Source organism: Lottia gigantea (assembly GCF_000327385.1).
Source record: "Lottia gigantea unplaced genomic scaffold LOTGIsca_5, whole genome shotgun sequence".
Classification (NCBI taxonomy): Eukaryota; Metazoa; Mollusca; class Gastropoda; family Lottiidae; genus Lottia; species Lottia gigantea.
Window position 1 is genome coordinate 3,386,322 of NW_008709715.1, and position 26,664 is coordinate 3,412,985.

At 33.0% G+C, this 26,664-nt stretch overlaps 1 protein-coding gene across 1 annotated transcript in view; it reads left to right on the top strand.

The window, feature by feature from the left end:
* Positions 1-3,655: 3,655 nt before the first annotated feature.
* Positions 3,656-26,664, top strand: part of Syt15b (synaptotagmin 15b) — a 31,261-nt gene continuing 8,252 nt past the window's right edge. Inside the window, exons 1-2 of the mRNA XM_009062164.1 lie at positions 3,656-3,789; positions 12,312-12,457. Coding sequence (XP_009060412.1) covers positions 3,779-3,789; positions 12,312-12,457 — 157 coding nt within the window. The 5' untranslated portion in view covers positions 3,656-3,778. The remainder of the gene's footprint in view (positions 3,790-12,311; positions 12,458-26,664) is intronic.

The following is a 26,664-nucleotide window of genomic DNA, read 5'->3' on the forward strand; positions in this document are numbered from 1 at the left end:
TAGATGGCGGCGTGACGATAAACTGATAAACTGACCTCGTGTCTTTACCGATGACGTCATACCTACTTTGATTAACAGGTCGAAACTATCATAACGCAAAATCACAGTTTCCGTAAATTAACAGCAATCCTGTTATAATTTTCCGTAAGGAAACATAAAGTTCCTGTCAAAAAAACAGTATAACCACGCATGCGCAGACTTCGCTTATCTACAGCCAAGTTTGGAAAAAAATGATAATAACACAGAATTTACGTAAATTTACTGACAAATAACGTAATTGTTCTTAAATGACATACGACAAAGATTAATTTACGTAAAATAACATATTTCCTTATTGCGGAACTAACATTCTGTTAATGTAAGAACAAAGTCCGTAAATCAACAGGAAAGTATGTATATCAGCAGAAATTTAGGTATATCAACAGAAAATATCAAGTAAATTTCTGTAAAAAAAAACGGACTTTTTTTACAGTGCATGTCGCAATCCCCCGAGGGCGAGTGGTCTCATCTCTGACTAAAATCAAAATCTATATTTATCACACAGTCAACATAACACCGGTTCATAAAAACGATATGTAACTATGTAATTGCAAATAATAACTTTGTCACGCATTCATTCACCATGTTAACAGAAAAACATTGCATTCTTTGATGTTGACGGCTTACATTAATAGTAAAGTACAAGAAATTGTTCCAAAAATAACTTTGATAAAAAAGTTTCAATTAAGTTATCACATGAACGTGTTTATCTAGTTCTTTTTTGTTATGAACCAGTGGCGTTTCTAGAAAATATTAGTTGAGGTGACATTGTAGGGGCCACAAAGTTTTCCAGGGGGGCCACAGGCTATTCTTTCACTGTGTAAATTGATAAAAAAAAAGTTGAAATGGGGAGGGGGTTGTCAAAACTGGGCCAGCCTCTTTTGGGGGGGGGTGATGGTTATGTGATAAATTTCATATGACGTAAGCACGAGTGAAAGATTGTTTTTATTACACAACTATCATTAAGCGCACATTAACTTTATTTTGGCAACACATTTAGACAAAAGTAAAATTTTCAACAGGCCCCACTATACTACAAATTATATACAAGATTAAAAAAGGATAAAAATACATAAATAACCTAAAACATATATACTTTTACAATGTAACATGGATGAGGTAAGAAATATGAAAATGTAAACAGTTTGTTTCATTGTACGAGATCAAGCAGTAAAGCTGTGAAATACCTACAATGTTAGACTGAATATCTTGATTATTGTATTGAGATTGAATCAGTAGGTATGATTACTATCAAGTGACACATTCGGACTTGAGGCTATCTTTCCATTGAGTATTCAGCTCATTTGGTATTCAATTAATTTAGATAAAATGATCATACTGTCGTCACATTAATCTTTATAAAAGATTCAACATCATAGAAAAAACCCTTAGAAAAAAAGTAAATTCGAAATTTTATCATGCCTAAAATCGTTTGTTTTTAACAATAACGTTTATTTTGACAAAGCAAATGAGTAATCCAGATCTGAATATACCGCAAGTGTACACCAAGCAGTTCTATTACTATTAAGCATTGTGATATTATGTCGAATATCAAAATTAAAATTAAATATTAAATTAAAAAAAAAATACCGAAATTTAAAAATGTACATCAATTTGTAAAAATGTTTAAAAATCTTATTATTGCAGAATGCAGCATAGTTGGACGTAAAACTCATTCATTTCATCTTCAAACAGTAAAAGTATACTTTAATCTCTATTAATGTAAAATGTGTATGTTATCTTGCTATTTTTCATTGATCTGAAATACAATTCATTAGAAATCTGCTCTATACTGGTAAATAAATTGCATGACAAAGACAACTTAAAACTATTAGACTGTAAATATATCAACGACCCATTTAATGTAAAACATGTTCTGTGTACAAGTCTTTTATCTCCGTTGGCCGTGACATAAATTATTAGCATGTAAATTTGAAAGAAAAGAAATAAGAGTGATTGTGATAAAATCAATAAGAATGTTGAGTTAATAACAGCATGTGACTCGTAACATTTTTCTTGGATTATGTAATTTATACATGGTTACCAAAACTGCTTGAAGAAAGGCTATGATTAATTCCAATTATAATTGGAAATGGACCAATCATGTGGACTTCCGCGATATAATATCATGTAGATGAAGAATAATGACAGAATTCCAGCAATGGAATATAAAGAAATTGAGTTTTAAACAATACTTTTCTTTCCATATTTGACATGTGAAGGACAGCGTCGTGTCGTATTCAGTGAGAGAACGCAACTGTCGAAAGATCACGGGGTCTCGGTTTAATGTTTCATCTGAACAACGAAACGCTTTTTCCATGTCAGTACCTCGAGCCTGCTTCGCTGGTGAAAACATTTAAAGTTGTCATTATCATATTGTCTTAATCTAGGGGGGTAATACAATCGATTAGGATCCTGAAAGGGCAAGTAGAAAGGGTTGAAAACTCCTAATATGTAACTTCATCTCGTAACCACTGACATTGTCAACCTTTTGTTAACTCTTGGGCCAATGATAACTATTAACTGCAGTTTCAATTCAGTATATAGCACCCCAATGGCAAAAGAAGTTGCCTCCAATGAGCTTCATACTTTGAACGGAATTCTGAAATACAGTTTAATTTGGTAGGCATTGATTCATGTATAAACTATGAATTCTACCTTTTGAAGTAGTTTCAGTTAAAGATAAATGTCGGATGTAATTATAGCATTCTTCTCGTGAAGTTTTAAATAGGTCTGCCTCACGAGGTTTCTGTTATCAAGAATACTTGTATCAGTTTCCAATTGATTTGAAAAGCTTCTGGGGTATACACAATTGATCATATATAACTTACACCTTGGCCATTAAACAATTCTAAATAAATGCATAAGCATATCAAATTGGTAATTAAGAGTGTATGAATGTATGAATAATTGACAGATCAAATAAGATGCATGCAGAATAACCACAAAAACCGTATCAAAAGAGGTTCTTTAGCCTATGTATGTGTATGAAAGACACTTACTTATTCTTCTGTTTGTACCATTCCGATTCCATCCAACGTTCGGTCATTCCAGAAAAAAAAACTGACAATTATCGCAAAATAATTTAATTCGAATAAAATTCAGAGTAATGGTATTTTAAGCTCCAATAATGCTTAATAATTATCAACAACTGGTCATCAACTTATCAAATGGTAATTACTGCTTAAAATTCTTACCAACAACTAATATCTACCAACAATTGGTGATACGAACATCAAATAAAATCACCTCGCACCTGTGGATTCAAAACAGCAAAAATGGCACTATACTTGCGTTCTGTTAGCAAAACATTTGGTTTCATTTCGTATCAATAGATGCAGGTTTGTTTTGTGATGCTCGTTATTAGAAGGGCATTTCCCTTTAATCATGTTACTGATTGAAGTAAAGTAAAGTATTGAAAAGTATATATCGATATTCAGTTGATCGAACACAACGATCTACTCTTTATATGCTGATTAAATCATTAGATCTCGAGGCATTTTATCTTGTGTCGCACGTTTCTACTCTAGTATTCCTTCAAGATATCTGTACGTGTCTGATGTAAAATTACTAATCATGTTTAAAGGATAGGAAGCGAAACTAGGAGTAAACAACAGAGAAGGAAGATTCCATTTTCTCCTCTATAGTCATTTTGTCATCTATGACAGCAAGTGACAGTCGCATTAGGAGTTAACGAGTTGATACGAGGGGCCATTGTTAGGTGTTTAATGTAGAAGGAATGTTCAGGTTGTAAGTACAAATTACTTCAAATTAATGATTTTTCACAATAGGAATTACTGTAACAACTATTTATATAAATATTAATAATAAATATTGAATATCTGAAATTAATATAAGAATTGAATATTTCCATATAGAACTTGTCCATGTTGATCTTATTGTATGCTCTTGGTAGAAGCGTGTCCTTCATTCCTAGATTGAAATTGGCCTTACTTTGAAATTTCGATCCAAGTCTTCTTTGTGAAAGATGACATTATAATGATTTGCAAAGATTAAGGTATCTTTCTCTAAAAGGCACAATTACCTTAGATCGAACGGTGCATACAGTTCAGGTATATTTCAAATAAATTCGATACCATCGTAAAATATCTAAGCCGTTTAAGGAATGTATCTGCTCTAATTATGACTATAATTAGTTTTCGTCGACTTTCCTCTTGATATTTTAACTTCCTTTATTGGAAATAAATAATTGGGGGATTTCATTTAAAAGGTCAAATTGGATACGTGGTGACATTATCAACATTGTCCCCAATGAATTAAACGACGATTTAGTTTAATTAAAGATTAGAAACGTAACGTTTCACTTTTACTTGAATTGTCTATGTCGAAGATAACTTTAGATCAAAGATTTATTCGATACGCTAATTGAAAGTTCTATTTGTATTTGCTCCTTAAAACATGGAATTTTAAGAAATTGTGTTTTGGTGTAAGGTGTCGTGTGGCTCTCTTACTTGTACTCTTCGTACAATAAGGCACACGTGAATAAGATTCACCTATCATGAGTAAACTGCAAGTCGCCATTTGAAAGAGGTCTGAATGCTGATATGGTCTAGGAAATACTTGAGGTGTTAGTTGGTATCCCCAGGGTGGGAACTAGATGAATTGAAATCCGACTGTATTAGCGCACCCTAGATATTTGCGTATATTCATCCCTATATATCAGCGCATTGGAAAGTTAGATCTTAGGTATTGTACATGTAGAATGTGGATTGTTGCAAGATCAATGCTGGTCGAACCATAATAAGCATACAGAAAACTTTAATTGTACTTAGGCCTACTAGCACAAATATTACTTTTATGACACACAGTGATCAAACTTTTACCTATAGATTCAGAGTATCAAGAGACCAAAACATGAATTTAAAGCCTAAATTCTAAAATATCAGAAGTATATATTATTATATCAGTGGGTTCCAATACTCTTAGAAAGCTAATATTACCTTTTTCTAGATAAAAGTAAAACTGACTATGACTAATATGCTTTCTAAAAGAAGATAAGATTGTTTTAACCTTTTGGTATAAAAATAGCATAATTATGCCCTACCTTTGTTTCTTTTGTGATAGCTAATTAGTTTTAATCATTGATGATGAATTTTAATATTTTTTAACGTTACTGAATCTCGAAATAAATACCCATTCGTTTCTGTATCTCGCCCATTTTGAAACAAAGGTCAAATTCTTTAAGAAAGCTAAAAAGAGAAGTATGTTACTTCCAGTTTCAAATCGTATTATATCACACTGAAACATTAAAGAATAAAACTCGGATTAGATGATTATTTCAGAAAATAGGAAATGGAATTGAAATGTTCATTGTAGTAAAAGAGAGACATCTATTCGTCCGATATTATTTTAATAAACCGAATCGTTGAAGCGTGATATCATTGTCTAGTTGCGTTTTTCTCTTTTCGCCTGATTTCAGACAAAATCTGTCAATAAGACAAGAATAATGCCAGCGTTTTGAACTTCTTTTAGAATTCCAGATTGATTCTTACTTCACAATGAGATTTGACTCTAAATACTGTCATTTCGTGGATATTTAGGCTGGACGCTTGAGACTTTACCACTTTCAAGAGTAACCGGTATTGAAATTCTCCTGATATTCATTGGTATTGTTCACTGCGACACATTGTCGGTGATTGAAATTGGTTATTATACAATTTCAGACAATACACTCATCACCCAATTGAATAAAAGTAAGGAATTGGCTACAAATAAGAGGAAAATGATTAAAGGGCTTCGTAAGTGCTTTAAGTCATGATGAGCGGTCAAAATATGCTATCATCCAGTTGATCACAGTTACTAGCAATCGGTCAGTTTTTCAATATGATAGTTTTGTTTAATCACGAAGAGCATGTCCAGATGTAGGAGTGTAGGAAGACAGTAGGTCCAATAAGACAGTCGACTTAAGCCTACCTTCAGTTGACGATTTCCCTCCGGGAATATATCAATTATGTATTATATGAGCACTTGATAAAAACAGAAGAGGAAGATGGTGATATGATGCACTAGATCTATATAAGACCAATGAGTATAAGTTATTATATATTTATAGACCAATCTTTCCTACTAATTCATGTAGTATTAGCCTTATTATTATCTTCATTAAGAAATTTCTACGTCTTTTATAACAAACATACTTTCTAAATCCTTGGTTCCCAATCGTTTCGACTCCTTGTACTTTCTTACATTTAATATGCTATCTACATCAGGTAAATTAATGGGCTAAACGAACTCGATATTGTCAACCAGGTTCCATTGACTAATGTTATCGAACAAAGAACCATAAGAGCACGTTCGATACAGAAGTTTTAGTTATCCATTTCCTATTATACCTAACAGGTGTCACAGAAGCTCTGCAGATACTCCTTAAGGTACTTGCAGAGTGCAAAATTGATCTGACCTTAGATGAGACATGGTGATTAGAACCATTATACTGTAAAGTAAAGAGCATTTCCGGATTAAATACCGTATTCAAGAAAATTCGGATGGATTAGAGAAGTGGGAATTGTGAAGACTGGTAGATAATGTGCCAATTCTTTTTGAATCAACATAAATAATCACTCAAAAGGTCTTAACCTTCAAAATCGTTGATTCGGAAAATATTTGCATGAGCGGGCAGATATGCAAAATATTGAATGTTCCTTATGTTGGAAGTCTGGTGGTGTACTTACTGTCACGTAGTTGCTTTAGAAATAATATTAAGATTATTATAAAATCCGAGGTCTCCGATTAGGCGGTTGGTATTCAGTTGCTACATAGTTATTTTTAGCTGTACTCTTTGTACCATCCGAGCTCATTTTCCCGAGCTTAAACATCTTTTGTTAACTAAGACTCGTGCTGAATTTAATGCAAAAGGAACATGTTAAAACAATCTTGTCTTAAGATGTAGCCATTATTTACCCAGCGGCGATGCGTGACATTTACTTCAGAATAATACTGTTTCTTATAGAACTATTTTCAGTTATTCCAATACGATTGCCTCCCTTGGACTAATAATACTACGATCAGATATCAATGATCAATTATTTTATGTTGTAAACGGAATAATATCTCGATTATGGGCAGAGCTGACCGCGTATTTTACTCAGTACTTAACTCTTGATTTCATAAAAGCAGAAAACCAGAATGATTTAATAGAGGTTTCCTTGCCTAATTTATCTGTATAAGGGACACCTACAGCAATCTGTGTCATTGTGGTTTCGCGTACGTCGAAAATGTGGTTCATACGTAACCAGATAGTTTACTCTTGCAAATGTCATTAAAAGGGATTTTTGGAATAAAACTGCTGGCTTATTGAAAATACTTAATGAATCAGAACAGAATCCATTTTTTAATCCAGAGACAGTTACAGTTGCCCTGTTTCTGCACAAAACTGTGAAGGTAACCTGCAAAGCCTATTTTGCCCAAGCTTTGCTTCCATATTTAAATGCTTATGTCATAAAATACCTCGATTAAAATCTATGAGTCATATTCATTCGACTTTATAACACGAAAATTATTCTGTGAATAAGAAATAAGCATAATAATTATTACTCTTTCTGTATAATTGTCTACTTAACTCCTTATAAAATGATATTAGGAAATGATCTTGGTTAGATATTAAATACATGTTTAGTGTTTTAACAAATCAATTGCATGTCGCATGCACTAATGGTCGGTTAAAAATTAAATTGTGCGCCTTACTGAAAGCCAATGAAAGCAATCAATTTGGCCTTAACTGGATAACTTTCTCCACTTGGATTCAGAACAAGTTGGGTTGATCCTCAGTTTATTGGTCATCCGAACTAGACAACTAGTGGACTTGACTATTAACATTAAACAGATGCGTTCGTCACCAAATGACATCTCAATTTCGGCAATATTTTAAGCACTCCAGGAACTGCTAACTTTGGTCAGCTCAATAGGTACGCTTCGGTGATATATAGACGAACTAGACGATACTCATTAGAAACATTATCGTTGAAATGAGATTTATCAGCATGAAAAACAAATATCAGACAACGAAATGCCTCTGTGGTGTATGGTGTATTAAAAGGATTACAAGTACTTTTAATGCTGAAGACAACCTCCTTATATTTACATGGAATGTAAATGGCGTGATTCTAATTTCATTTTACTTACATTAATAATACTTAGTTTTATTTCCAATAATATTAACGGACGGATACTAATAATTATATTTTCATTAAGTCCATTTCCATTCAATGTCATTAGCTGTAAGCAGAATAGACGGTTATTAGGTTTCAGTTGGAATTGTTACTTTTTCTATAATAAAACACATTGCATTATTGCTCTGAAGAATTGATTTCGTGATCTCTTTTGGACATGGACATGTTATTCTAGATGTGTCCCAATATTCCGGCTTTGTAGAATACAAAAACTTTTCTTGTATATTTCGTTGTTTTAAATTGCTTTATGTGCTGAGGTACACGTACTTGTCAAATCTCCAATGCAGATTGACAGATTAATTCCCAATCTTATATCATTCAAGTTAGACCGTAACACCCGCTGTCACTCTGGGAATGTTTTTTAAAATCAATTCAACATCCTGCTAGTAGGTCATTGCGCGAAATGTGGATTAAGTTATACCACCCAATGCCACGGTGTGAATGGCTTTATCACCCCGACATTTTCATGAAGATTCTTATTCAAAATCTTAAAACCATTGCTGAAACCTAATTCTTGACGAACATTCCACTTTGCTGATATCAAAAATAGTTGTGTTTCTGCTTCCACAATTGAGAAATTCTCCGAGCTTGTATGTTTTATCTGAATTTAATTTGACAGATTCGTGTGAAGTGTTATTAATTAACTCAATACTTGTAATCATTCATTCTGTGCAATATTATACCGTAGTTTACGGTTTAATGACCTGCTTATTATTAGTGCCTCAAGCTATTTTAATTATTCTACCTGTGGAACCAATATCAGACATTCATGTTATTGAGGGGAGAAAAACTTTATATGGTTATTTGGCCGAAATTCGAATCGTACCACATTAAGATGGCTACCAAAATAGATTAAATTAATAAGCAATGTAGGACCAACTTGATCTCAAATCAATATTTAGTTTTATATGACAATGTATGGCCAATATCTCCTCGGAGAAAACGAAGACAGAAACAGTATAACACCTAAATTGTGTGTATAAAGTATACGATTTTAACAAACATTTTTTTTTGCCATATGCACGCAAAACTGAATTTGGACGTGATCCATTATCTTACTAATTGAGCGAGACAATTTTTACCTTTATTTCAAATGGAAAGGGGCATTGTAAATAGCCAAATGATGATGTTGTTACATTTAAGGTTGTGATAATGTATGTGGTAATCTTTGATCAAGCAGTCAAATAGAATTCGGTAATATCTATACAACATGGAATCTTTCCTCTGTCAGTCCTCTATCCATTTACAGTTTGAGTGATCCGAAGTGTGAGGATGTTACATTGACGTTCGTGCTCCTACAGTAATATTTTAATGTGCATTATTTTAAGAAATTCAATGCTAGTAAATCTTCATTACCTGCTAAAGCATTAGAGAAGATTCCTGGGCAGACGTATTTCAATCTTCATTGCACCACGTTTTGTACACCATTATTACCATAATCTATATCGAGTTAAGGACAATATGGCGTGTGAGTGATAGGTTTTATCAAATGAGCGGATTGCTAAACGTTTCAGAAATAAAAGGTCCGTTTAATAATTGATGTTTAATTGTAATATATTCTATAGTAATGGAATTTGTCTAACTCTTAGTTATGCCGATCTTATAAATAAGATATAACCCCCAGGCAGACATCTCAAATCTGTCGCATATAAATCGACATTTTATTCAAGTTGGTTGGTCTTAGATTTAAGTCCTCTATTTCACCAAGATAAATACCACTTTAATTAGAAACTCTCGTTTGTAAACCTGTCGCTTGTGTCAGTTTTCACCAGAAATATATAGATGAACGATTTCCGCCTGGTGTCGTCACTGGCATTATTCTTGTAAACCTTATACGCATTTGTTATCGTATCTTACTTTCCATAAATAATTGTATAATAATATCTTATATTCTATACATAATTGTATATTAATATCTTATATTCTATAAATAATTGTATAATAATATCTTATATTCTATAAATAATTGTATAATAATATCTTATATTCTATAAATAATTGTATAATAATATCTTATATTCTATAAATAATTGTATAATAATATCTTATATTCTATAAATAATTGTATAATAATATCTTATATTCTATAAATATTCGTATAAGAATATTTCGAACTTTGACATAATCCACAATCTTCTTGGTTTAGACCAACCTAGAATATCGAGATGAATATTGACGCATCTGTGGTTTAAATATATCAATATGCTATAACATGTTTAACAGTGGAATTCCAATAATGTACTGAAAGTCTTCAGGTTCACAGAATAAACTGAACCGAGTAAGGAAAAGTAATGTGTCAGCTGAATATCACACATTTTATTCAAACTCGTATAAAATACTCTTATTGTAAAGAGGTTTTCTAAAATTTCTATCTGTATCTGGGAACAGTTATACCATTGAAACTTTCCATCAGACGCCTGTGGTTTATGCAATTTTACCGAACCTTGGTATTAATAACGATACTGTCGCAAAAGCAACGAATATTATCCAGACTTTTCTATAATCTGGTCATAAAACGCCCAGTTTAAGTCGAATTGCATAGACGTTTCTGAAGATTGAAAGGATGCACATATTTGTTGTCAGTGTCCCCGATACACATACAAATTTTAGTAAACCTCTGTGGAATCCCTTTAAATACTGTCTTTTATAAGTCACTGGAGTGAAACAGCGTCTTGATCACATATTGACTTCATTCACACTTTAACGCCAGTCTTGACCGAATGTCACTAACTTCACTTGTTCTTGTTGTGAAGTCTTAGACACAATCTGTATTAAAAATGGAGCATTGCAGCAATTACAACACCTAGGTTTGGGCAAAATTATATCAATTTTCAGAATCCGAATCAATGGGGTTAAGGAATACAGAAGAGGTGTTCCACCATTTCACGTGGAAATATATTCTATATTACCGACTCTTCTCTTGTTGGAATTTCTGACAGTGAAACTAATTGAGATAGTTATATAGCTGAAGGTGAATGAAAAATTAGAGATGCGCGCGTGTTGATGACTCTGACATTTCTCATAAAGCAAAATTGTTGAATATTAGCGACGAGACAATTTTTCAAGTCAAATCACAATAGTAATATCGCCAATCATAGTGTAATTTAGCCAATCACGGTTCAACACAGAACATAAGCTAACAATCACACTCTTGTACCGAAGTATCGATTCCTTCCCACAATTTGTTACTTACTTTGTTCAACGCATTGATTAGTTCACTTATCCTCTCCCTTGATTATCCGGATTAACGGCGAAGTAGTGGGAAACATAGTAGGATTAATTTCAATCTGGATTTGACTTTACTTCCTCACTTCTTGACTCTTTTCTGTTTAATTGAATCATCTTGTGACAGGAATTGCGGATTTCAGGTGCTACTTAAAAGATAACTCGAGTGTATACCTTGTTATCCTTCACATTTAATGCCTTAAAGAGTTGCATGGAGCATCTTTATTTAATTTCTTTGCAGAGGTTTTTAACATAACCATGGACAAATAAGTGGAATTTACATTACTTCATGGTTTTTGAGCTTTAAGTATTAATTTAACTGTTAAAGTCTGTTGCGAAATAAAACTTGCGGAAAAGGAAGACCGAACCTTTTAGATCTATTTGTGTTTGCCATGCACTTAATGTGACAACTTATTTCGGATTCCACAAGCATGCCAAGATAAGCCTTATTAATACATCTGTGATAACGGCAGTTATATTTTTTTATAGCTTTTTTAGTGCTTCCGTCAGCATTGCTACCACTTTTTCAGATTCTTTTATGTATTAATTGTTATATGCCATATTAACATATATATTTGCTTTATTAACGGTGTTGTTAGTGTTTGCTAGAGAGAACGGATATTCCGAACTTGCGAATACAAACTGTTACTTTTAACTCCATAAAAGTTGAGTTCTTTTGGACAGAGACACTAACCTTCCACTTACATTCCTTCATGAACGTGGTCTGTTTTTCTACGTCTTAGCTTAACAAGATTAGATATTCACTCTTGCCTTATAAAACGTTTTATCAATGTCTCACACAATGATAGCAGAGAGAATGCTTCGCCGCTACAATTCATTATTGGTTCTGCCTTGCAGTTTGAAACAGATACCATTTACTGTGCCATCCCAAGGAACACCGCCCTCGGGTAGACGACATGATGGACGATGGGATGAGAATAATGTTGGTGGTGGATCAGAACCGGCTTCACCAACTGGAAAACGACCTTCTGTTGAAATACCAGGTAAGACCAATTTCTATATCAAATTTGTGAATTTTGAATTCTATTATGTCAATTGTCTAATCTTTTGCTTTTGAAATCAACGTTTGATACCTATGTAAGTTACATATATTTCTGGGTTTTATGGGAGAAAATATTTCCCTTAGTATTGAGCGTATAAAGGTGAATTTAGAAATTATCTCCTTAAACCTCGACGAACTTATAGATTACCAGGTGTTAGAATAAATAATTTCTTTTGTATTACAGTTTTAGTTATTGTTTTAGAACTTTGAAACAAGTAATATATACTAGTATTTTAATCTCCTGCAAGCTTGTACTGTTTTCGTGGCTTTTTTGTAAAGATGTCTGGAATGCCTTCTGATTGTGTATTTTAAATACATTCATAATTCCTTAAAAATTGCAAAAACGGAAGTAAAGGTAGTATAGTAGTGGACTCCTCCAACGAGAAGTTGCATCAAATTTTTCAAAATGTAAAAAAAAAAACAGATACTGGTCTAAAAATCTGCTCAAATAATACTGGGAAAAGAGAATCCCAATATATGCTTGCGAAATTGTTCTCTTTAATATTTTGTCTTCATCATCAAAATTCCCGTAGATTTGATTCTACATCTGGGAAAGAAATTTAGATCATTATTTACTACAATATATTGGTTGAATATCGATTTTGTTGAAACAGAATGAGTAATATAAGTCTGTAATTCGAGTCATATCAATAAATATTGGAATGATTTTTATCTTCACATTTACATTATTTTACAGTTATTACAAAATATAATATTTCTAAAATAATTCACAAGCAATTTATGACAGCTCGTAAGATTTTAACATTTTTTGAGTATTTTAGCATTTATAGCTGTCATGAACGACCTTTGAGAAGCATTTATGCCAGAATTTCTGATCTGCTAACAAAAGCATTGCACTGTTCCAAATACATGAATTCAATGGCATTCGTTGTGTAAAGATCCGCCTGCTCTTTGCGATTCTCTCGAACTAACAGCTGGTGTTCCGGATTTCATCCCCAGAGAAAACCGTCACTTACTTCTTTGTTACACAATAAATATTGGCTATTATTCACACCAGTTGGCACAACTCTAGCACCAAAGACAAGCTATACTAAAGATATGGCGTGGGGACGAACAATTCTACAAAGATGAGTATATGGCTAGTATACAAAATGTTCATTTTTACTGTGTGGACTCCATGAAAGGGTGCTGGGTTGAGAAACTCTTGTGTATCATGTGTCTAATTAAAATGACCTGATTCCATCTCCATTTACAGTACAGACTTTAATAATGGATCTTAACTTTAATAATACCTTTGGACTTTGGCCCAGAAGCTAAAAGCTTATAGGGTTATTAAATATCATATTTTAAGTGTAAGAGGTTTCAATGGTACCCTCTATGATACGACCATTAATATATTTACCGCATTATTTTATAAACATTGACATGGAGACGTAAACAAGTAGAGATACTAATATTTCATTATTGATACAGATAAATGGCATCAGTAAACTGTTTGTCTACGACGGTTTTATTAATGAGGGAAAGGTTACGCAACCACATCTACCCACCTGACTGCAGTGATATTTGACAAGTAAACGGAGCTTACATTATTTGGAAGACCATTAAGAGAAAAGTATTTGTTTTCTTCTCTTCTCGATAACTTCAATAAACGAAGGCAGTTTGCATTACAAATTATTTGAACAAGAAATTAGAGCATGATACTACTTTCAAAAGCAAAAGTAACTACAGCTTAGAATTGTTGGATGTTTAAAAACGATTGACATGTTTAAAATGCATCCTCATTTCAGCTTTTACAATAGCCTTCAATATAAACTTTAAACCCAGTATTTTAACCAATAAATTTTTAGCTAATTTTTTATGTTTGACTAACACGTATTTATAGAGACTAAGTGTTTCTCTATTTCATGTTACATTTCCTATTCTAACAATTTACAATGTTGACTGAAATCTAACCAACAGCAGTGAGGAGATTGTGATAATGTGTAGTGAACAGATTTATTTCAACGTCTATCGATTCCTTGAAAGCCAAAAGTGTTAAAAAAAAGAATCTAAGAAAACATTAAATTGACTCCATCTATTTCGATACTTGTACTAAATTGAAATCTTCATTCAGCAAATTTTTAGAAATGGCTTACTGCAATGTTGATTCGTTTTTTTCTGAATCTTGCGCAGTATTAAGTTAAAAAAAATAAGAACCACACAAAATCATTGTGCATTTCCATTGAATGTAATTGTGTTAAACACAGAAATTGTAGAGGGCGTCAGATGTGGAACACCGTTTATCAAATTATCAAAGGCAAATGAAATTACTAAATCGCAAATGGAAAGAAATGGTCGTTACATCAGAGTTTTTCGTATCTTTGGCTTATAAAAACACCCTATATTTTGTAATTTACTCAGACAGAAACAAGAGGTCTCTCTCTATTTCCTTATAACCTATTATAGATTAATCTGATTATTCCAAATAAGCATGGTAATAATACTGACATGCCTCACATGTTTAAAATACTTTGAGACCAATTTATCCATTCTGAATTTCCTAATAACTAACTATACTTTCTTCAAATATTGAAGTTAATTTAGTATCATGTCTAGTTGGCGACTAAAACATGCCCTTGGTCTAACATAAAATGGATTGAAAGAAGAAGCAACTATTTCTTTATTATAATTGTCAACTGATTTACACCAGCAACCATCTGATAAAATCAGCGCTATTTTTAACTCTGTTTGATTAAACAACAACCGTGTCGATTTAACGTAACCATCAGTCAGGTCACTATTTTTGTTTGTACGTTCCTATTTGTCATGTTTGCAGACACCTGATACCATTTTTCAGTATTAATTAATTTTTCACTTATGATCGATATACTTCCTCATTTGAATAATGTAGTTCATTAGCTGCTACTAGGTTTCGCCAATATGTTGTTCTTATTTCGGGTTTCGTTTTGCGGTTCGGATCGTTAGTACTTGGTATATTTATTCCATCAGAAAGGCGTGACTAATGTAACGTTGAGGCAATTTTTTTTTCGAGATAATTACAAAATGTTACATTGTTGACAGAATCCTGTAATAAACAGTATGGAATTCATAACGTTATATATCTACAGATTAAAACTCCAGTAGTTCTTTATGTGGCTTCGGGCAAATATATCTTAATCATAAACTAGACAATATATAAGTATCCTATATCAGTCTGAACATACCATTGTTTGTTTACTAGACTATCATGTCAAGCAGAATCTAGAGCATATTGTTGTTTTGTTACTGAATACCTATATCACAATGTCAAGCGGAAACTAGAACATACTGTTGTTTTGTTATTGAAAACCTACATCATTATGTCCAGCAAAAACTAGAATATACTGTTTGTTACTGAAAACCTATATCATAATCTCAAGCAGAAACTAGAACATATTGTTGTTTGGTGACTGAAATACCTATATCATAATGTCAAGCAGAAACTAGAACATATTGTTGTTTGGTGACTGAAATACCTATATCATAATGTCAAGCAGAAACTAGAACATATTGTTGTTTGGTGACTGAAATACCTATATCATAATGTCAAGCAGAAACTAGAACATATTGTTGTTTGGTGACTGAAATACCTATATCATAATGTCAAGCAGAAACTAGAACATATTGTTGTTTGGTGACTGAAATACCTATATCATAATGTCAAGCAGAAACTAGAACATATTGTTGTTTGGTGACTGAAATACCTATATCATAATGTCAAGTAGAAACTAAAGCATATTGTTGTTTTGTTACTGAAATACCTATATCATAATGTCAAGCAGAAACTAGAACATATTGTTGTTTGGTGACTGAAATACCTATATCATAATGTCAAGTAGAAACTAGAACATATTGTTGTTTGGTGACTGAAATACCTATATCATAATGTCAAGCAGAAACTAGAACATATTGTTGTTTGGTGACTGAAATACCTATATCATAATGTCAAGTAGAAACTAAAGCATATTGTTGTTTTGTTACTGAATACCTCAAGTAGAAACTAGAATATACTGTTGTTTTGTTACTGATATACCTATATCAAGCAGAAACTAGACTTTTTAGTTTTTTAAAGTGATACTACTAAGTTCTCAAGAATGGTCAATATGAGTATATATTCATCAGTGTCATAAAGTTACAACAGAATCACTGTAAAATCTGTTAAATTGGAAAATTCATAAAACTAAGTAATAATTGAAAAACACTTTTAAAATCTTAATATTAAGCGTTTTTCAATATTTAATTGCATATTGTTCATTCTAAGACGTATATAGTATTCCTTTAAATAGCATAATGCCTTGCAGAAGCTAGAAACTTTTAAAAAGACATTAATGAACATTACAATGTGTTTTTAGCTGTGTTGTCTTTGGGGAATGTAACATTAACAAATCAGGACTTGGTAACTCGTATCAGAAGCATCATGTAACAGATCGTAATTATTGAGTTGAGGTAAAAGGACTGATCTCAGATTATGACATAACCTAACCTACTGAAACCTCACAGTAATTTCATTCTAATAAATACTGATAATCCTTGAACTTCTTATTTGTTCGTTCTATCAGTCAAAGAAGTCATTAGTAGCTTACAGTTTAAGTGAATTAATTAGATAACCTTTGAATAGCCTTTGTAAATCAATAAAACAAAATGCAAATCTTGATCATCAATTAGGTTTGTAATATGAATAAATGCACTTTTTTGATATTACACTAGTATGTAATGGCATAATACATAACTTAAAAAGAAAAACGAAGGCTTCAGACTAGAAATAGTAAGTCCCCTCGCCTCCCTTTCCCTCAAAACACTTTTTAATAACTATTGGACCCATCCACAGCGTGCGATTGGGTGTTTAGGTTAGATGAACATGACCTGTACGACATTGCGGTGTCTTCCCACATCGCCCCATCTAATTTCGCCCCCTCCCAAATCGCCCCTAAACTATTCCTTTTTCGCTCCTAACCCGCTTCGCCCCTTTACCATATCGCTCCTTGCTATTTTGCACCTTTCTCATAACGCCCCCTTCTCAATATACCCCTTTCCCAGTTCTCCCCATACCCATTTGTCCCTTCTCATTTCGCCCCTTACCACTTCACCCCTTCCTTTTCTATAATTAGACCACATAATAAATTATGCTTGTTCCTATTTGAATTCCAGTCCCGTGTGAATAAGTGGGAATAAGGGGCTTTATGTCTTGGACATAAAGTTTGAAGACTGAAAATAAAACACCATTTTCCATCAAGGTTTCCAGATTGACATCGCTGCACTGTATATATTAAAATCCAAAATGTTATTTTTATTACAATATTTTATGTCTTTCAATTTATTTGGTTTCTAGAAAATTCTTTTACTGTCGTTAATATACAGCATTGTTCTTTAACATCCTTTTCTTACATCACATCAACCATCCTGTCGAATCTACATCCTACAAAACAGGAAGAACAATTTGAATACATCTATCTTTATGTACACATTACATATAGATAAATAAAGCCAATAAAATTCTAGAAAATTGTGTACTTGAATCAAAAATAATTGAGAAGGAGGCGAAGAAGCCATTTATATGAAATATGGATATCATTTTTGTGAAACATAAGAAATATAAGAGAGTTACAAAAAACACCTGAAGCATGTAATAGTCAATATTTATTTGAAGAAAATGTTTATATAAAATAAATACATTAAGACAACCAGAACCACTTCCGATGTTATTATTCTCTCTTAGTGGTATTAACAAGTGTAACCGAATAAATTTTCTGAGAATGGTTGTAAATCTGAAATTGTAGGTCTATACCAGTTTATGCCATGTTGTCTAATACCTTCTTGTGATTGGTTTAAACGCCGACGTAAAATTCATGGAAAATTTTACGCCGACTTGCGCTGTTTGTGTTATACGACGAGTACGATCTGATATGCGCTGACGGCGTCAGAAGTATAAATCCACCTTTACGACGTGAATTTGCATACTTCAGAGTTTCAACCAATCACATGAAGCTATTAGACAACACAAACAATCGAATCTTGAAAATAGTTCGGCGCACGAGAGCGTCTTCGTACATTTGTTTACTCTTGGTAATGCACGGTAATCGTCAGCTGACGCCGTTAACCGTTTGCTGACGTATCACGGCAATTGACGGCGTCAGAGGTATAAATTCACCTTAACGCGTTACAGTGTACGGGAACAGGGACGGTAGTATAATCCTATTCTTTCTCGATTTCCGACTGTCGAGATATCTTTAACGTGGACAGCTAGTTGCACAGAACATCGGTATATTTTCAGCATAAACGTGATGGTAATTGTATTTTGTGGGCCTACATAATAATCTTTGGAGGTTAATATACCTTTTTTTTCTTAGAGTCGTTGAAAGTGTCCTTATCCCTTGTCAAATAGCTATACTCTTTACTACATTACACATGTTATATGGATGTGTGTTGAAATTCCAGAATGGAATTGCATAGCTTCTTGTCCTAGTTACTCGGCTTTGAAACGGTTATGGCATTGACTTTACTTTGGTGATTTTTTTCATTATGGTTACAATAATTCCATCATACATACACGAAAAGGCTTCAAGATATTTAATATAATAGGTTTGTAAAACCACCGTTCTCGAGAAGCCAATATGAGAGAAATTTAGGCTACCCAATTTTCTCGCTATAACGATTTTCTCATGTCTTATATATCAAATATAATTTATCTGTTATGTAGTCGTGCCGGAAGATGATATAAAAGTCTGATCAGAGTGGATTTTCTTCTACATAAATTCTGTCAGATTATTAAATAACAAGCATGTAACTCGGTTATTTTGTACGTATACCTAGAAATTTCTTTTAACAATCCGCTTCTGTACATGAATTATATAACTTAAGATCAAGAAGAGTCATGAACTATAATAAACCAAACATTAGCTATATGGATTCCCCGAAAGAGTGGCATTAAGTTATTCGGATTTTAATTTGCCTCACTTGAAACACCCCGCCACAATGCTGATTTTCGTGGAACTCAGATTGATTAGGTTACCACTTTTGGGCATGTACTCTGGAGCTTTAAGCTTTAAAGGAATTGACCGTTTTGGCCAAAAACAGTATATATCCATCAGACCATCAGACTTACCTGGTGTCATAACTACACCTCAAAATCCCTCTAAAATCCGATAAATCCACAAAAGTAATTAATTATAAAACGCTGAATACATCGAAATTCATTTTCAAATTGTGAGACTTGGAAATCCGGTGTAATCATAAGGGGAAGTAACTCTTACACGGGGTTTCCCGCGTCCTTGACCTCTACTCTTGATTTGACCTCGACATCGTCAGATGTTTTTTGAGAAATGTACGATACATAAATTCATATAATTTAGAATGATTTCTCGACCACTGACATAATTTTCAACGAATATTAATCATTGGCAAAGTTTGTTTGTATACACCGGAAGATGATTGCCATTTTGCGCGTGCGCTTTGAAGGGCTTTTCCTTTTTCCTGTTTTAGCGTTGATAACCCAGACTATTTTTTCTCAAACTGAACGGAGTCATCGGTTGATCACTTGTTTTTTTTAATATAGTTTTATTTTCGCTTTTTTTTTCAAAATTGATAAAGTGTGGGATGCATACTTATTTGACCAATGATCACTTTTAAACACAAATAAAAGCCATAGGATAGTGTATTCTAAGACGTTCTATTTCTTTAAGGATAAAGAATCAAACTAGCAGACAACAATATATAACCTGCTCTGTGCTGATTTAAATGAAGCTCCGATTGAATACCTTTTTTATGAACTTTTAGTTTAAAGGCTGAAGAAAAATACTAGACAATAACAGGGAAGAAAACAGGGATTAATAATAGTAACGTATGTTTTTAAATTATTTATCTGCCAAAATAAAAGATGGTTTATTGTCTCTTAATACATCATTATTGTTTTATAAATTCTGTCTGGCTGACGTTTAGATAAATAATTACTATGTTTTTATTTGGATCAAATTTCTTGTAATCAAGTTTCAATCGATTTTTATTTCGTATTTATGACTGGAGTTCCTGGTGACAATATTCTAGTGCTGTTTGAGTCCTGGAGATGTTTCTTGTGTATTTAGCGCATTGGCAATAAGTGTTTCTTGTTGCAGATAAAGTTCTTTGAAATTCAAAATTATCTGAGATGGTTGTCCCATTAATTTTGTTGCACATTAATTTGACCTATCTTTAGAGTGAGGTTTGCATATTTTTTACACTTTTTCTACTACTACTAATACTTACCACCACTACTACAAATATACATATATACTACTACTTACTGCCATTTCTACAGGGTACTAGTTATACCAATAATACTAGGTACGACTACTACTACCACTTCTACTAGGTACTATAGTTTAAATAAAAATAAATTTTTACTTACAACCCGTAAGAAAACAAGTTAACATTCATTTAATTACATGACGTAAAAAAATTGATATTTTGTGGGTTTCAGACTAAATATTGACGTCTTGGTCGTCAAGGTTGTTTAGAAATATATTACTTCATCTTTAATCCTACCACACAGTCTTAGTTTTGTATAAAAGACAGGTAATTAACTCAGAGACAAATAATTATGTAATATATATATATATATATATCACTTCATATTAATAAGATAAGATATTTATTTAGTAGGTCTCGGTCGGGGGTGAACGTGAACGCTATGTTCTAATTAACTAATTAAATGTTTGATTGTGACTTAATTAATATGGAGTGAAATTATTATGTAATGGGTCTGGTGTTATATTAATAAGATGAAATATTAATGCCATTAACGACGTCCCGAGAGTATCGTCAGAACACTATCATGATTAAATGATGCAAAAGTGATAACAGAATCTTGATCCAGCAAACAGTTATCACCAATTTAATGAAAATATGGTATTGATAATAGATTTCCGGAATCACCCCAAGATGATTGTTGTTGACGTCAGAAACGATAAACACTCAAAAGTATTAATTGAGGAAACCATAAACACACGAAGCCGGAATCACCATGAAGTTGATTGTCGTTGACGCGAGTTATTAAAACTAACGACAAGCACTTAAAATTATTAATTGACGAAAAATGATATAATACATCCCCTGCCTCTGACGGTAAATTGTTGAAACCTTGTCATTTAAGAGAACTGATTAATGCAGTGGTATATAAAGATGAGGAAACGATGAACAAGCCAAGATGGTTTTTCCAACGAGCCATATACAACGTACACTTAATAAATAGCTAAATAAAAATAATTGATACACATTTGAGAGATTGGGGTCATAATAACACTTTACTTCGTTTCCGGTTAATTAACTTTATAGTTCAATTTCCAACGGTTTAAATCTGTCCGATATAATCGATATACAAAGCATTTAGATATATCAAGATAAATTTGTTGTAATGGTTACACTTTACATGATGTGTTGAAATCTTCTGGTAAACGAAAACTACATGTCGATAATGTTTAATGATTATTTTATAGAAGATAGACGAGAATGCGCTGATTCCTGGTAATCCTTTAGAAAACCTTCTTAATCAGACATAAACCAATGGAATCGGCATTAGTGCCTCATACTTTATCACACTAAGGATAAACATTCACGTATTTACAAATCATAGAGATTTTTGTCGAATTTTTTCTTCTACAATCATTCTTATAAACGTGATTTTGTCAAAATAAAGAAAATTTAGAAGAAAAAAATGAACCCAAAATATCTCTTAGCCGTATGAACAAATTGTTGGTAAATCTCTTGTGAGAATAAATTTCGTTTGGAATATTTCCAACGGAAGCCAATAAATAGATCGTGTTCAGTGCCTAAGACGTTACTTACAACTAGCATATAACAGAACTAAATTTGTTTAAACATAGTTAAAAACACCATAAATATTATATGGAATGTGGGTTAACGTTCGAAGCCAGACAACCGAACACAATATTATTGGCAAATTGTTTGAATGTCTTAAATGCGACACAATATAACAATTGTTTACACCTGTTGCCTCATTATATAATTATATAAGAACTGAAATCAAATGAAATCTTTTTGTATACGATCCCTTTACAACCAAAATGACGTATTTAAGTTGCATACGTAACAGTCAGTTAGGTTATCGGGTACTATCTTCATTTGGTAGTTGAGATTTACTTACTTTATTCAGTGTCTTGAGTGCGCTAGAGCCTGAAACTTGAAGACTCGGTAGTGTACCTTATAAACGGTTGTGAGATCGAGCTGAGTAATTTTCGACTTAACATAGAATATTGAGCTCTAAGAAAGCACGATCCTTTGATTCAAAACATAACAATATCTTGGTATCTTCTTCATAAATATTTCACAAATCAATTATAGCTAACTGAAGTCGAGAGATAGTCTAATCTCCAATAGTCCTATAAGGTAATCTCTGACATTTCTCTCCTATAAAATTAACAATTTTGCGTATTTTCTTTTGTCAAGTCGATTAGAAAGGAACAGACACTAATATTTAGAAAAGACCCAGTTTTTGTCAAGAGTAAATGTGAAGATATCGTGCTGAAAAACAATCAATCTGAAACCTGTGTCTGTCTACATGCTTTAAGTCTATTATTAATGATTTCTTTATTTATTGCTTGAACAAATAATAATAATACTTCTCACTCTTGTTTGTTTCGATGTCTTGTAATTATTTTCATCTTATTATATGTTATGTGGGTGCACTAGGCTGTGCTGTGTGTAAAATAGATCACCAGGTCATTCTTCAACCTATGAGCTCTTGAACTCAAATCTGTGACAGAAGTGTCACTAGCTGTATGACATGCTCACACTCCTTAGTTTGCAACTGGGTTTGTCAACTCGGCATCCTTTTTAGAGAGTCAAAACAACAAAATTTAATACTGTTTATTTGATATATCACAATAGGCTGATGACTCTGCTGGTGGACACGACTTCACTTGAGTGCAAGGTGGTAACTTCTTATAAAGCCGGCTGCAGTGATGGGTGTATCTAGAGAGATGGAACATCTAATGTCAACTGACTGCATTGACTGGATTTGGCAATTTAACATGCCATTCCGAAAGTCGAAATAGATTTGGAGATCTTGTCTTTTAGTACATTCAAAAATATATATATTACATGTATATGGAGTGGTATAAATAACCATCGTTTGAATGCTAATATTGTTTGGGGCAATATAAGAAAACATGTTACTTTTTTTTTACGATTAAAGGTGTCAAATACATTTTTAGTTAAAATAGGAGGGCAATACCATTCTTGTTCCGTCCTCAATATGATAGATTTAACCAACATGACTTACTTGTTGTTAACTAAAGGTCCCTTCGCTCCATGATATTAAACAACTTTGTGACAGCTGCCATCGATAACAGTATGTTATATCAAAATCTTACAAACAATATGGCAAAACTAACATCTGGCTTAACTGTTCACTACTGACTCAGTGTTATAGCGTAACATAGCCACATCTGTAACACAAACAAACCTATTTGTACTTTCTGAAGAACAATGACTCAAACTAAGTATGTAAAATACCAGAAGAAAAAGTAGTTCAAAATCTTAAGAATAAAGGAATGAGTGGGGAATCAGTAGGGAATTCTAATTCTACAGTCTAATCTAAACTCAAGTATGATAAATATTTCAGAGATAAAATTTGATGGTGTTAAAGGTTAGTTGGATGATATTGTACTGGAATCTGTCACTTTGGCTCCTTTAGTTTGATTGAAAACATATCTTAAATAACAATAGCTGGAGAAGAATTGAAGATCATTGTTTAACTCAAATTCAAAGCCTCTGACATATTGACACAAGACTGAATGTTCCTCAGTTTGTTTGTCTTTCTGTGCCATTATTTAAAGATCATGACAAGTGTAGGAATTCGAGAATGAATAGCCGCTTTCATTAAATAGTTAACGATCGTCCATAATTAGTCGTTAGAATGACTTTAAAATTAACCCACTAATGCAAAGAGATTACGAGCATCTTAGAAACTTGAGTTATATGAAGTTTGCTTATTCTTCTACAGAACTTGATCCAGCTATCAAATATCTTCATGCTTCATACGACTCATAGTGTACTCTGGTTATTGTCATGGATCTGAGCCAGTTCTCGACTCACTTGAGACTCTCCTGTATTCAGTATTGTGTCCATGTTTCTTAAGCAACGGTACGATTATTCAGATGATCATTATCATAAGCATGTAACGTTGCATGCTTAAGGAACATATTGTATTGTGTCTTGTCTTGTTAGAGCCCTGTCCATACCTACTGTCATGTGTGTGTACGATCCTTGTTCCCTGTAGTATAAGCTTCGGAGATATTCTGATGCTTCTAATTTTGACTGTCAATCTGTTTCATACACATAGCAACCGTTCGTGTCTGGTGTATTTCATTAATGAATTAAGCATTACTATTCATCTCATGAATTGTGGACACGGTTAAATACTTTTGTTGTATAAATCAAATTGAAATTGCAGTATTCTGCGTTGCAAAATAACATATATAAGGTCTCAAGGAAACTGGGGACACCCATGATATCTCCTACATGTAGACTACATGTACGTACTTTGAGCTAGAATCCAAAAAAGTCTTCAGACTGAAACCTGAATGCTAATTGGTAGTGCATTGATGTTTCCTTTGCATTCATTTAGAAAGTATAAAGAAGCTAACATGACCTGACCTATAAACATGATATAGTTTCCTTCATTTATCGATCATTTGCGTCACTCTGTAGAAAGAATTTAGAGTTGAGTGAACGATAGTTTACCACTGTTGACAAATTTGACATTCTGAGATCAATTTTTTATAATACAATTGCTGCTCGGGTTACAAATCTGACCTATGTCAATATTATTTGTAGAAACCTTTCAATTTTTAACTCTGTTTAAAAGCTATCCTTAGCTGCACTCATTAGATTTATACATGTAACCCCTGTGTACTGTCTTCACACGTGAAAGCTGTGGTTTAACTTTAATTCCTTGATTAAAATAATTCCATTGCAGATCTTCCTACAGTTCCAAAATTGAATTTACAGCTATGGTTATTCTAAAATTTTGAAAGATATCGTACCTTAAAATATTTATTTGGTCATATCTCATGTCTCACAAGAGAAGATAAATTTGGTTAGTGCACATTGGGGCTTAAAACCTTCTAAAAATCAATAGCGAGCCGCATTTCTAACGTTATCATTTTTTTCTGGTAGCATATGCTTATTTTGGGAATGTGAGCCGCCGAAAATCTCTAAGCCGCCACAAGCCGCTGTCGGTCTGCTTTTTAAACCAGTCAGCCGCCGCCGTGTTACTTCCACCGGCGCTCGCCAAGTGTCACTTCAGTATGAAAAGCCCCATCTGGTTCTGAATTCCTTCATCAAGTGTGTCAGTGGAAAATCTTTCCACTACCGGTTTATTTATGATGCTAAACGAAGTTCACTTAATTTGAACATGATCTTCTTTATTCATGACGACATCAAGTATTGTCATGACTTGTAATTCTTTGCTGGGTTAGTAAAGTTAAATTGTAGACCAGATATTGGAAGATCCAGATATACCCAGCTGAAGACTCTTTTAAACTTGTATATTAGAACCTAATTTGGTTACTTTTCATACTGCGCACTGAAGTCTTTCAACTCATGCATTTTAATTTTAAGCATGAACATGTACGTATGTTGAAAGCAAGTTCTCACAAACATATTGTTAAGTATTTGGTAAAAAATATTGTTGTCTGTAAATCTAGAATTTTGAATCTTATTTAAGAAAAACTTTCCACGTGCCATGTAGTTGTATTTTTCATGATCTGGATTAAAATGTTGAAATTCAGAATTTAGTTAACAATTTCCTTTGCAACCAATTTGCATTAGAAATCTTGGTTATGGAACCGGTCAGTCTTAAAGAGAATCATTTACCATCTAGTATTTGTGGCACTTAATGCGAAAGGTAGTTTTCTGAAAGCTGCGGCCAGCTAGCTGGTGTTATGTCCAGCCAGCCACTGCCACCAAAGGTATTGGCTTAGCTGTAGCCAGCTGATACAACCCCTCACCCAGCCGAAAATTTTGGTCTATTTGGGACAGCGTTCTCGGTTGTTTATCATGAAATAGATGGTACGAATCTTTGTCAGCATAGTGAATTACTCTTGAGAGGAGTGTGTTTTTCAGTATCCCATGTTTGAGGGCAATTGGAAATCGAAAAAGGAAGCTAATGCC